General features: G+C 36.5%; 1 protein-coding gene across 6 annotated transcripts in view; it reads right to left on the bottom strand.

The window, feature by feature from the left end:
• HAO1 (hydroxyacid oxidase 1) overlaps window positions 1–14,320 on the bottom strand; it is a 124,560-nt gene that overhangs the window by 57,349 nt on the left and 52,891 nt on the right. For 4 of the 6 annotated variants that reach the window (XM_043884672.1, XM_043884675.1, XM_043884678.1 and 1 more), the window contains exon 8: window positions 12,451–12,485. In XM_043884672.1, coding sequence (XP_043740607.1) covers window positions 12,451–12,485 — 35 coding nt within the window. Of the gene's footprint in view, window positions 1–7,184; window positions 7,803–11,713; window positions 12,486–14,320 lie in introns of those variants that run through there. The other 2 variants (XM_043884676.1, XM_043884677.1) reach the window with 2 other exon arrangements.

A 14,320-nucleotide genomic window follows, 5' to 3' on the forward strand; every position in this document is an offset into this window, starting at 1 on the left:
CAGTTCTAATATGATGGATGAAACTGGAGCCCATTATCCAGAGTGAAGTAAGTCAGAAAGATAAACACCAATACAGTATACTAACGCATATATATGGAATTTAGAAAGATGGTAACAATAACCCAATGTGCAAGATAGAAAAAGAGACACAGATGTATAGAACAGACTTTTGGACTCTGTGGGAGAAGGCGAGGGTGGGATGATCTGAGAGAATAGCATCAAAACATGTATATTATCAAGTGTGAAACAGCTCACCAGCCCAGGTTGGATGCATGAGACAAGTGTTCGGGGCTGGTGCACTGGGATGACCCAGAGGGATGGGATGGGGAGGGAGGTGGGATGGGGGTTCAGGATGGGGAACACATGTAAATCCATGGCTGATTCATGTCAATGTATGGCAAAAACCACTACAATATTGTAAAGTAATTAGCCTCCAACTAATAAAAATAAATGAAAAAAAAAAAGAAAAGCATAGAGTGCCAAATTAAATTTGAATAACAGCTAAACAACAAAATTGTTTTAGCATAAATATGTCTCAAATGTTGTATGGGATATACTTATACTAAAATTTCGTTGTTGTTGTTTCTACAGAGGACACCTCTTGTTTGATAATCAACCAAATTTCCTTACTCTGGAAATAGCAGGGCCCTTTCCTGGCCCTTAGGATTCACAGTAGTCCCATATTCATATTGTACCTTTTCTCCCTTACCATGTTTAATGGATCAACGGGTTTACAAGTTAGCATTCTAGTCTCTAGTAATCTCAGACTGAAGCTGGAATATAATTCTTGGTGGCAGAGCCAGGTGATGGGAATCTAGGGAGTCTTGTAGCCAAGTGACCTACCAAGTTGAAGTTGCCCATCTGCAGTGAGAAAGCAATAAAGCCAACTTTCTGGGAGAACCAAAGTGGGGAAAAAGCAAAACAAGTCCTTGGTACTTTTAAATCCCTGGAACCAAGTTTCATAAGCCCCAACTGCATTTATGTTCTTCCTGAGGTTTGGCAGTTCAGCACTTCCTATGATTTAATGAGACACTAAAAACCTCTCCGACTGCTTGAGCTAATTCAACTTGTGTTTTGTTCATTCCAATAAAACATCATGAGTTATAAAATTTCAATGAAACATTGTTAAGGGTGCTTAAGCAAAAATTAATTCTCAGAAAGGCTAAAAAAATATTAATTGCTCACCATTTTTAGGGACAAACTTGCATAATGGAGATGTGCCATACCCACATTACCCCACTGTGTGGCCAAGACCCATTATGCAGGGAGTAGACCATAGGGCTTGCCCATAGAACATATGTGAGTAGCATTTGGCCACATGATCTGACATATTCCAAGCAACTCTAAAATTCTATGGCTTTGTAACATTTCAACAATTTCTCAGTCTCAACTTGCTACACAAATATAATCAAAGAAACAATACTGTGTACAATAGTCAAGACACGGGAGCTACTTAAATGTCCATCATCAGATGAATGGATAAAGAAGATGTGGTATATAACACCAAGGAATATTACTCAGCCATTAAAAAGAATGAAATAACACCATCTGCAGCAATATGGAGGGACCTAGAGATTATCATACTAACCAAAATAAGTGAGATGAAGACAAATGTCTTATAATATCAAAATAAGCAGAACTATAAAAAATGATACAAAATAACTTATTTACAAAACAGAAACACATTCACAGAGTTAAAGAACAAAACTTACTGTAACAAGGGGGAAGGGTGGAGGGAAAGGATGGACTGGGAGTTTGGGACTGACATGTAAACGCTGCTATATTTAAAATAGATAACCAATAAAGGCCTACTGTAAAGCATAGGGAACTCTGCTCAATATTTTATAATAACCTAAATGGGGAAAGAATTTAAAAACAAGATACATGCTTATGTATAATTGAATCACTTTGTTGTACACCTGAAACTAGCACAACATTGCTAATCCACTATCACGCATGCATGCGGGTATGCTTAGTAATGTCCAACTCTTTGTGACCTCATGGACTGCAGCTTGCCAGTTTCCCTTGTCCATGGAATTTTCCAGGCAAGAATACTGGAGTGGGTTTTCATTTCCTACTCCTGAGGATCTTCCCAACCCAAGGATTGAACTTGCATCTCTTGCATCTCCTATGTTGGCAGGCAGATTCTTTACCACTGAGCCACCAGGGAAGCCCCTAATCAACTATACTCCAATATAAAATAAAAATTTAAAAATACTTATAATCAAGGCCTATCTCATAGTTTCTTTAATTGATTATATTAAAATAAACTTTGTAACTCACAAAAAATAAATTTTTAAATGACAAAACCCACCCTCAGGAAAATTACACCTCTTAATATTTTAATAATACCCCCTTTTTCATTTCAGTTTTGCAAATCAAACACAGTTTCAAAAGAGCAATTTTTGATCATAAAATGCTCATATATAAATTCATATTCTTAGAATTTTACATCAAATACTGTGATTTTTAAATTTTCTTAATGGAATGCTTTAAGTATTTGCTGTATTTTGATGTCATACATAGAATGTTAGAGTTGATTCTTTAAAAATTTCTATAATCTCCCTTATAAATTGTTGTTGATTAATTTAACAAATATTTATTGAATCACTACAATTTTTCATGGAAGGTGCTGGTAATACAGCAAAAACCTAGACAAATTCCCTGCCTTCATGGACATGACAATCCAGCTTCTAGTTCTCTATCCTCATAATCTTTCCTTAGTGATATTTGTTTCACTCTTAGGACAACATAGCGTAAATTTATCCATATATTTACTTAACAGCAAAAGTAAGAAAGTAAAAGTCATCACATGTCCACTTTAAGATGGTGGTACATTCTAGAAGCATGACTGGATTTCCAGGCATCTTCACCATGTTGTGTGATCTCCTGTGAGTATACTCAGTCTGGCCAGGGCTGGAAGCAATGCTCCATGAGGAGACAGAACACCGTGGAGGATGACTTTCTGTTGTTCTTGACACTACATGTCTGTTAACATACTAAAGGACGAATAAGTATTACAGTTGGTGATAATAGAACTCTGCACTTTCTGAGATATTCAAAGTACTAAAAAGCAGTGCAGGAAGCAGTGTGCCATAACACAAAGATGTCTCAGTCCAGAGCCTGAAGATTTGGACGGCAGATCTTATTCTAATATTCATCTTGGCATGCCCTCAATGTACAGAGAAATATCTAATGGCATTGAGGCATTCTTTGTGAAATTAGAAGCTATCTCCACAAAAATTCCACTCCCTTACTCCTTCGCACTCTCCAGTGAAATGAGTAAAAAAATTTAAGAACTAGTATAATGGGTTAACTGATATGTTATTAAAAGACAGCTGGTGACAAACACAATTATTCATCACTGAGCTGGTTCAATAGGGAAGATATTACCATCTGATTATGAGCATTTTCCAACAATTCTTGGATATTTCCAACAATGCTCTAACAAGGTATGATATTTTTCAGTTTCATTCTTATCCCTTAGTTTGATGGAAGCAAAACTACAAATGAATCTAGACTAGGAAATCATCTTGGCTCTTAACAGAATTGGAATACTTAGAATACCTGATTTATGTTTTATTTCTGAATGAGTGTCAAAAACTCCAAAAGGTCAGCAGTCCCTGAAATAAACTGAAATGGATACTAAAATATAGATTCTTGCATAATGTGTTTTTGTTATTCTAGTGCTATCATCTTTATTTCCTTCTATTGAGCAAAGTTAAAAAAAAAAAATGGAGGACCACGTGAACCTTCATCATTAGGAAGTTTTAGATAAGCAACAAAAATGGCAATTTTTCTAAAAGTTATTAGAGTGAAAAAATTTAATTCATGTATATTTTCAAATTAACTTTTAAAAAATATATGTTGCTACTTTTTACTTGCCTGGAGCCTTTGAGGAACTTTGGAAGTACAAATGTTAACAGAGATGATATTAAGTAGCAGGAGAAGTTCTCATTCTTGAACTCCTGGAAGGAGGCATCTCAGATGCAGAGGCAGTTTGGGTATTAACTTCCCATGCCCGCTTAACTACTCCCTTCCTGGGAAAGGGCCAACAACTGTGGGGAGTGTCTTGCTTTCCAAAGACCTTTCTTTCTATGTTTATTTGCTTGCCCTTGCATCATTTTCTCCATCATTTACCTGCCCAATAAAGGATGGACAAGAAATGGCAAAACAGTTGAAAGCCAATCAAATCATTCTGGAAAAATTGTTAACAGACCTGGAATAAGATTAGCCAAGAAACGTTTAGCTAAAATAAGGTTTGGGGGGAAATCTGTGGATCTCATTTAGATTGTGTTTATGTGACAACTAAGCATCTGGTCAGTTTAGTAGAAAGTGGGCAAATTGCTTATGCAGTTGTGTTGACAAAACCACCAATCAGTCCAATGACTGCATTTTCAAATTTATGGATTCTAGCTTTCATACATACTGCCCAACCCATAATCATGAATATTTAATAGTTGCATAAATTAATTTTGGTAGATTAACAGTTTATGTCTCAATCTTCAGGTATTTTTGTTGGTTGGTTGCATTGTTGCATCTTTTTTGGAGCTATATGATTGGTAGTACTAGAAACAGTGAATTTTAACTTTATTTAGTTAGTTTATTGAAGAATTGTTTAAAAGAGTTTCTTCCTAACTATTTTTTAGTGCACTTTTTAAAAGCACTGCTTAAGATGAAATGTTCATGTCACAGCACAAATTTTATTAAATTACTGTTATTCCTAAGTTCTCCCCCAAAGTTGGAGTGATATTGCTCATTCATATTTCAACTTGATAGGATGGTTATAACAACTAAAATATTCAAACCAAAAGTATATTATTGACTAAAGCAAAACTATTGTCTTCTATTATTCAGAAACTTTAAAAATCTGAGACGTTTGTTCATTAATATTAAAACCAGATAAGATGGTATCAACAATAAAGGAAAATCTGAGCCAAAAGGGTGTTCTTGACTTGGGCAATGCTCCCTGTATATGGTAAAGAAATCTGCTCCTGGATCAAAGAGATACCAAAGTTCCTTAGAGAAGGTTCTTTGTTGGTGCTAGTTGGTGATTGAGAATACAGGATTTTGTCTACTCAAAAGGACATATTTCACTCTAACATACTTTGTTCACTCTTTTCAGAGTTCCAGGATGTCAACCATTACACTACATTCTCTACATGCCATATATTTTTATTATAATTATTTATATACTAGCTTATACACATCATTTCCTAGTTTAAAAACGGGTCACTGTTTTTTAGTACATACTATTGATAAGTAATATGACTATTCCACCTAAAGAATGAAAATTAATGTTCAAGATTATTTTCTCAAGATGATGTGTTTATTCCATGGCTAGTCTGAGTCACAAAATCAAGACTTTAGACAAAATTTCTGGAATCTTCCTAGTAAACCATAAATAAAAGATTAACAAGAAAAATAAACAAAAACAATACTGTTTTAGACCAATATAGCATTTTTCTTCTAAATAATTGTAAACATTATTATATTTATTACTGCAAATTAATTGCCTACAATAAAGGCAATTTATTGTAAGAGCTGCTATAGCATATAATTTTTTTAATTGGAAAGCTACATTGAAAAGGCTTTATGTGACTTGCCCAAGGTAAACATGTAGCAAAGCTGGTCTTGAGTCTATTAAATAAAGTTTCTTCTCTGCTTAAGATTGTTTTGCATATCTACATCTGGACTACCCAGGAATATACCAACTGGCCCCATGTTACTACTTAAATTTAAAATAATTAGAATTAAAGTGAAGCCTTCAATACTGGGCACATTTCAAGTACCAAGTAGCCATACTTAGATAATGGCTACTATATCAGACAGCACATATATACAATGTTTCCATCATCATAAAACATTTATGGGGCAGTATTAGTCCAGATAATAAGAATCTTTCTTTTCTTTCTTTCTTTTTTTTTTTTTTTTGGCCACACCACACAGTGTGTGGGATCTTAGTTCCCTGACCAGAGATCGAACCCTTGCTCCCCAAAGTAGAAGGGTTGAGTCTTAACCACTGGACTGCCAGGGATGTCCCTGGATAATAAGAATCTTAAAATGTTTGCTTTAACAAAATAAATGTCCCCAAATTTATAATAACCACTGATTTTACTATTGCTATAACATCGTTAGTAAGGCGAATGTAGAAAAATAGAGGGCAATATTAATAATGTATTAATTCATATGAGACATATGCTAGTTATGTTGGGCTTTTGTTCATATTTAAACTAAAATTAAAACAATGTGCTAAGCATAATTCCATTTTTAAACTGTGTCATGTGATATTTAGCATTGCCTCAGCTGAAGATATTGAAATTCAAAGATAAAGAAATCATTTTTCAGGCACCAGGTTTTTGGTTTGGTTTTTGGTGGGTGGTGCTAAGTCAACAGCAAAGGGAGGGAAGCAGACCAGTCTAGATTTCATCAGATGGCAATGCAAAAAGTCCACCAGAGGCAAGTGTGACCCCAAAATATTATAACCATCTCAGCTACCATTCAAGTGTAAAAGCATAAGGCCAATTTTTAAACATGCACAAACTCAAAGAATATTGTTATTTTTTACAATATGAGTTACCAATGAAATCCAGGGAATGAAGAAGAGGTAAATCAAAATGAAGAACCGGGGAACAGAGGAGCTATCAAGATTATAGTAAGTACTAAACCCTTTTCAATGAAAACTAATATTAAACAATTTTGGAAGAGGTATAATTAAACAATTTCAGAAGAGGTATAGTAGAAAAAATTATAATACATTAATAATATTTAGAGAGAAGGGGAGAAAAATAGAAAAGAGAATAGACATAAGAGGCTAATGTCTTCATTTTTTTTATAGTGATTAGTTAACTGATACCATATAAAATGTATATGCCAGAAATAACAATTCACTCAAACTTCTTAAGTTTTAAATAATTTTCAAAATGTCATAAGCAGGTACTTACATACTATATTTCTTTTTGGAAGAACTGTTTACCTTAATTTTAAGAATTCCTGAAATTTCACTTTCCCTCCTACTAAATTCAAGTAAAACTAAATTGAATATTTTACTTAATGTAACATTTACTGTGTAGTTCTATTTTAGCAAAGCCATTTTTATCTATGTATCCAGATGCTATTTGTTATATGTATATAGCAGTGTCTGATAAGTATTCACCTAATATAAATAACAACTATATTTATGTGATAAAATATGTGGTTTTTATTTTACTTTGTTGAATTGCTTAAAATCTTTAACCATTTTTCACAAAAAGTCAAATTTTAAAGTAAATAATATAAAAAATAATTATTACAAATGAGACTTTGATGTTCAATTTGTAATTCACAATACATTCTCACATATATCACCATGCTGTGTCTTCATTTCACAGCTGAGATTCCGAGTGTCCTAAGGTTAAATAATGTATCACATGGCTAGTTACTCAGATATTCAGGATTCTAGTCCAGTACTTCCGGGTGGGTTGGCTTTGACCTTCAACTAGTGAGTTTAGTACTAAAACTCTAATACATAATGTGAAGCATATTACTATAAACTACTCCATCAATAATAAGATCCCCACACTATTAGACTTAGGATTTTGACTATAATGAAAAATGAATCAAACTGAAAGGTAGATGATCTAACCAGAGAACACAAGTAGGAAACAGAGCCAGAATCTTTTCCCCAATGAGGCTGAACAAATGAACAAATAAATAAATTGCACACTTGAATTTCACCCATTGTATTGGCATCATTCAGGGTAACACAGTTCTTGGTTTTCAGAAGATCCTAGAAAATTTTCAGTTGAACCTATGTGCATTATCTGAAATGATATTCAGAAAAATATCAATAGAAATAGAAACAGATAACTGGCTAAAAATAAACTCTCCCAAACAATTCTTAGGAAAGAAACAAGATACTGACTATTCAAGTAAGCATTGGATAAGGACAGGAAATTGCATCTTTTTAAATAGATAAGATTTCCCATCACATAAACATAAAATAATACCCTCTATCATTTGTGTTAACATTTGTATCACCTAAAATAAACTCTCATCCTGATGTTCTTCTATAATTGGCACGTGACAAAGCACACACTGAAGCACACAAGAGTTTAGAAAGCATTCTTTATCTTTATGTTATAAGAAGCCTTCAGATTTTCCTAAACAGACAAACTTTATTTTGTTGCTATGCAACAGATGTGCAATACAGTCCTTCGGACAATAAATAAATTATGAATTTTACAATGAAAGGTCTTTTCTCCCTGTTTGAGAACAAGCCACCACTTCCTTTCATGCTATACTAATCCACCACAGCTCTCTAAAGCTGTTTCACAAACGCCAATGTTTTGGCAAGATAAACAAATGAATGAATAGCACAGCAATGACACAGATGCAGCTTGCAGACAGCACGCTAAGAAGCGTCAATACTACTTGATTCATTCTTACAGGTCTGGGATCCTGGGTTCCCCAAGCGTGGAAAGGAGAAGGAAGTTTATTTCACACCCACGTTCTTCTAAATAGCAGAATATAAGCGAGTTTAATGAAAAAAGATTCTGATGAGTTCTGTTAGCAGGCACCCATCACTGCTACATGTATCAAGCATGTTCTGTGCGGGGACATGAGAGTGATTTTAGCCATGAGGGGAACATCTGTGAGGCCAAGATGTCACAGGTGTTGAGAACCCATGACTCATGAACCAGACTGGCCACACCATGTTTAACATGACCTGCTCCATGTTTAAACTGCTAAATATTTGCCAACTCTTAAAAATCTTCACATAATAATGTGGATGCCTAGCTTTCCTTGAAAAATAAGAAAATAACACTGAACTTGCATTTTCACTTAAATTGGTGGGAATCAGCTTCCAGCAGAAAAAAACTGCAAACAACCCCTTGAATCAATAAACTATGGTACATTCATGCATTGGGTTACTATAGAGCAATAAACAGAAAGGATTACTGATATACTCAACAACATGAATGGACTTCACGTACAAAACCAAAAACCGTAGTACATACTATTTGGTCCCAGTTATATGAAGTTCAAGAACAGCTAGAACTAACCAATGGTGATGGAAGTAGTGTAAGTTTACTTCTGGTAGAGGGAGTGGTTTGAGGACAATGGAAAACTTCCAAATCTTGATCTGGGTGGTGGTGGTCACACAGGTGTGTGTGTAAAATGCATCCATCTATGACAAATTTGAGCACTTAGCACACATCACTACAAGTACCCTGTGCCTCCATATGAAATAAATTTTAATGAGAAGAATCAATTGGCTGAAGAAAAGGTGGCATTTTTAGATGGGTTGTCATCCACCCATACCCAACAGTTGGGTCATTCCATGATCTGCTTGGCAAATTGGATTTGATTCTTCTTGCTCTAGACAACACCAGTGATGCCTTGAAGAGCAGTATCTGCCTCACCTAGGAGCATGTTAGAAATACAGAACCTACCCCAGACCTCCTGAATCAGAATCTGTTTTAACAAGCCCGCCTGGCATGCTACAGTTCATGGAGTCGCAAAGAATCATGCATGACTGAGTGACTAACACACACACACACACACACACACACACACACACACACACATGCACGCACACCAGGTGATTATAATACATTCTCCAGCTTGAGAAGCACTTCTGTAGGGTACCATATACATTAAACACACAAGAAAAGCAGGTTGGCCTATATTAAACTATTCATTCCCTATTATCCCTTCTCTCAAAATATTTTAAGAAACTCAGAAACAGAAAGATCAATTGTCTTCCTTAAAGAACTTCTCTCAAGCTCAAGTGAGAAAATCCCCAGAAGTGGATATGCACCAAATATCCCCTCTTCCTGTGTTAGACATCACACACCTTTGGTTTTAGCACTGTTAGAACAGGATCGGAGACACTCAAGACAATGTAAAAACAACTCTGTATCTTTCTGATTATGGAAACAACACACATCATAACATTCATTCTTATCACAACTCTGAAGAAAAAAATGGGGATCTATGTTCAAGGAGGTAGCGTGGCTCTGAGGGTCATCAAAGTGTCTAGAAATTCACAAAGACCATTCATCCCTATTCTCATAAGACTTACTTAAAGCACCATGTGTGGATCTTCATTTGCTGAGATAGTTATCAAGTTTTTAGCAACCTGCTGTATGAAGCCTACTATGATGTAGGTTTCCCAGGTGGGAGTCCACCTGCAATGCAGGAGATGCAAGTTCAATCCCTGGGTCAGGAAGATGGCAACCCACTCCAGTATTCTTGCCTGGACATCGCATGGACAGAGGAATTTGGTGGGCAACAGTCCACGTGGTCGCAAAATGCTGGACACGACTTGGCAACTAAATAATAGCAACAACAAACCATGATGAAGCCAAAGTGGACATTCTTTGCCAACAGCAAAGACATTTCCAAATCAGTTGGTGGGATCAAAGAGGTGCTTATTATAGATCTATCATTTTATCAACACTAACTGGAAACACAAAACAGTTATGTGATGTGACAGTCAAATTTTTTCTTGGTATCTGGAGAATAACTTAAGGAATAATTTTCATCACATTAAATGACTCATTTTTTACCTTGTATTATTTATTTATTTGGCTGCATCATGTGGCATGGGGGTTCCCTGACCAGAGTCTAACCTGGGCCTCCTGCAGTGGAAGCACAGAGTCGTAACCACTGGGCCACCAGGGAAGTCCCTAAATGATTCTTTTTTATCAGACCCAGATATAATTTCAAAAAGAAAGATCTATGTTTGTGTCCATCAGAGTATTTACGAACATTCCAGCATTTAAAGGAAAAGAGAGGAGGAAGGAAGAGGAGAGAAAGACAGAATGACAGAGAGAGAGGGAGAAAGAGACAATGAGAGATCTGAGAATAATAAAGCATCATAATAAAACAACAAAATATAGCATCACCATCATATATTAAGGTAGTGATTCTCTAAATTGTTCCATTCAATACTTCACAGTAAGTGAATAACCAGGGAGATGGTGAAAAGAAATTTCAAACTCTCTTTGGTTACCAACTTAACCTACAATCTGTCTAAAATCTGGCTAGGGAATAAATGTGATGCTCATATGACCAGGGCTTCATGGACAGGCAACCAGTGCAGTCACACAGGATTCCATGCTCCAAAGGGGACCTCATGTTTGAGTTTAATGTTCTTACTGACTTAAAATGCTTAATAATCTTATCTTTGAGTTTGTGTAAAGGATCAGGGGATCATGAAACATGTGCTGCAGCCTGGGAGCCTAGAATGATAACACTGTACCTCCTCCAACTCATCCACCCCCTGCTACCTCCCCAAGTCCCTTGAGTGAGTCCTTGGCTGCTGGCTCATCCAGCCCCAATGACAGCATCACCATCAGCCCTGTCCTGGGCACAGAGGAGTCAGGATAGATCACAGGGCAGTGTTCAGGCACCCATGAGGATTCCCTGCCCAAGGAAACATGACATTAAATAGAAAGAAAAGATTCTATGACAAGTTCAGAGAAAAATCTTGGTAGAAAGCCTTTTTCCTGCTTTTCTGAACAGGGGGCCCACATCGTCACTTGGCATGGCCTTCATAAATCATGAAGCTGGCCTTACATGTGACTGTGAGTGGGGAAGAAGCAAACGAATGAAGGAGAATGAGGTGTAAGAGAATAAACGAGTATGCACAGGAGGAACAGAGAGGTATTTGGGTTCTGAGGTTAAAACAATTGAATTCCATATTGTTACACATGGGCCAGATAGCTTCTTTTCAGAAAATGCTTTATTTCTCTCTGATTAAGAAGCAGTCTGAAAAAATAAAAAAAGAAGCAGTCTATATCATAAAATACTCAGATATATTCAGATACTGAAGATGTGAATGGAAATCTACATTCAAAGAAGTCAGATAGCGCAGAGTGTTAAAAGGTATCTAGAAAATCACTTTTATCCCAGTTCTATCAAGTGCTATCTCCTTAGAGTTGTGAATCCAAATCTCCTGTTTCTCCAGGCACATCCAGCCTTCTAAGGTTGTCCTTAGACTTTAAGAACACAGTTTTAGGGATATCCAAATATAGTGAAGGTTTATAAACAGGGAGATCATTATCTTTTGACCTCAGCACTAGCTACCTCCAATTTTACCCAGGAATATCTTTTGTTTGTAGCACGTGAGGCTGCCAGGGGATGACGTTGTCTAAAACCTTTTTCAATGTTTTCTTTTTAACAGTTAATATATTTCCAGGATGCAAGTCCATTTCTTTCTAAAAGGTTCCTAGGACACTCATTGAAAAGTCAAAAGCAATGAATTTAAAATAGCAAGGGATTGCTATTTTGCTGGAGAAGAATGACACCCTTTGTATCGAAGTGGGGAATTACAGGCTGTGGTCACTCTCTGCACAGTGTCTCTTTGTCAAGTAACACATGCCAAAAAAAAAAAAAAAAATACAGATGGGAAAATATTGTGCACTGTCAGATCTTGGAAACAGCCAAAGGATTTTTCCTCACCAATGTCTTGTCGATGACTTTCACATTCTGGCACCCTGAAAAAATAATGCATACATTTAATATGAAATGAATGCAATAATAATCAGGCAGGTAATCGTTTTCCCAAGGAATGTAAAACTTGACAAATGTAAGGTTTATGATTCAAGGTAAGCTTGCCAAATCTTATGTGGCATGAGACCATTTTTATTACCTAAACAGTCCTTAACACAAAATGACTGGCACATATTTTTATTAACACAAAGAGTATATTCTTTTCTGCCACATTTAATACAGAGTCAGTGGCTAAAAGTTCTCTTTTAGGATATGTCTGTAGCAAATTAAAAGGCAGAGTGAGGATTCAAAGAATGGCATTCTTCTCAGGGATGCTGTGTCTACCCAGCCTCAGCTCAGAAGTACATAAACCACTGAGCTCTGGAATTCTATCTGTGGGGATGGTCTGGGTGATACAGATCACAGAAAAGGAAGCCCTTGCTACCTTCAAAAGTAGGGGAGGGGATGATTGACTCAAGATGATTCATTGCATCTAGAGGTCCATTCTGAGTCAAATTTGAAACAGTCACTAGGAATAATGATTATTTATTTGTTCATTCTTTCAGCAAATATTTATTATTTACATGCTGTGTTCTAATCCAGGCACTAGAGATACTGCAGTGAAGACAACAAAGATCCCTGCCTCGTGTTTCTTAACATTCCAGAGAGGAAACAGACAATGCACCATGTGTGCCATTTAAGAAAAATAATGTGATAGATAATCTACAGAAGGTGTTAGGTGCCAAGGAAAATAATGAAATTAGAAGGTGTTAGCTGCTATGGAAAAAAATGAAACAATAACAGAGAAAAGAACTGGAAGTTGGGTGAGTGGAAGACAAATTGCCGTTTTAAATATGGTGGTCAACATGGGATCCTATGAGACAGTAAGATGTAAAAGTGTGGCTTGAAAGACACAGGGGAGTTTGCCACATAGATTTTTGGGGAAAGAGCATCCAGCAAGCAGGAAGAGCAAGGCTAAAGCCTTTAGGCTGAAATGTACCTGTTGTCATCAGGGATCAGCAAGAAGGCAAATAAGGCCTGGGTGGGCATATTTGTCACTCAAATATGGCCTGAGTAACAGTGGGAGGAGCTGAAGTCAGAGAGGTGACAGAGGTCAAATCACATAGAACCTCATAGACCATCATGAGGACTTTGGTATTTATTCTGAATAAGTTGGGAGCAATTGAAATGTGCCGATAGAAGAGTGATAGGATCTAAGTTAATGTCTAAAAGGATAGTTCTAATGCTGTGATCAGAATAAACTGGAACAGAGAAGGAAGACAGGATAGACAGGACTCAAAATACCCAGGGAAAGAGACAATGACAGGAAGCATACACAAGGAAGCCATTACAATATCCAAGAAGAAGGGAGATAACGTAGGTTCCAATCAGGTTTCTTTTACAGAAAGCACCTCTGTGGATGGATGTGAGGCTATGAGAGAGAAAAGGAGTCAAGAGTGACTTAAGATCTGAGCAAGCGAGACAAAGGTATTAACATGAACTGAGACTGAAAAATCTGCAGGTAGAGCAGAGTTAATGTAGAAATTGAGCAGCTTAGTTTTGGACAGGTAGATTTTGAGATGCCACGTAGACATCTAGGTGGAGCTGGTGGCTAGCCCATTAGATTTATTGTTCATGTGTTAAGAGAGGAGAAAGAATATGATGTAGCATTACCCTTAAGGTACTAATAAGACTTGCCAAAGCATCCCGGAAAAGGCTGCCCAAGCATAGGCTAAGTGACCACTACAGGCAGACATGCTGTGGAGTTCCTCCCTTTGAGAGCTCTCTGCACTATAGCCAACTTTATATTAATTTAATTACACTCCAAATGGTTCCATCC

Source organism: Cervus elaphus, chromosome 23 (genome assembly GCF_910594005.1).
Source record: "Cervus elaphus chromosome 23, mCerEla1.1, whole genome shotgun sequence".
Classification (NCBI taxonomy): Eukaryota; Metazoa; Chordata; class Mammalia; order Artiodactyla; family Cervidae; genus Cervus; species Cervus elaphus.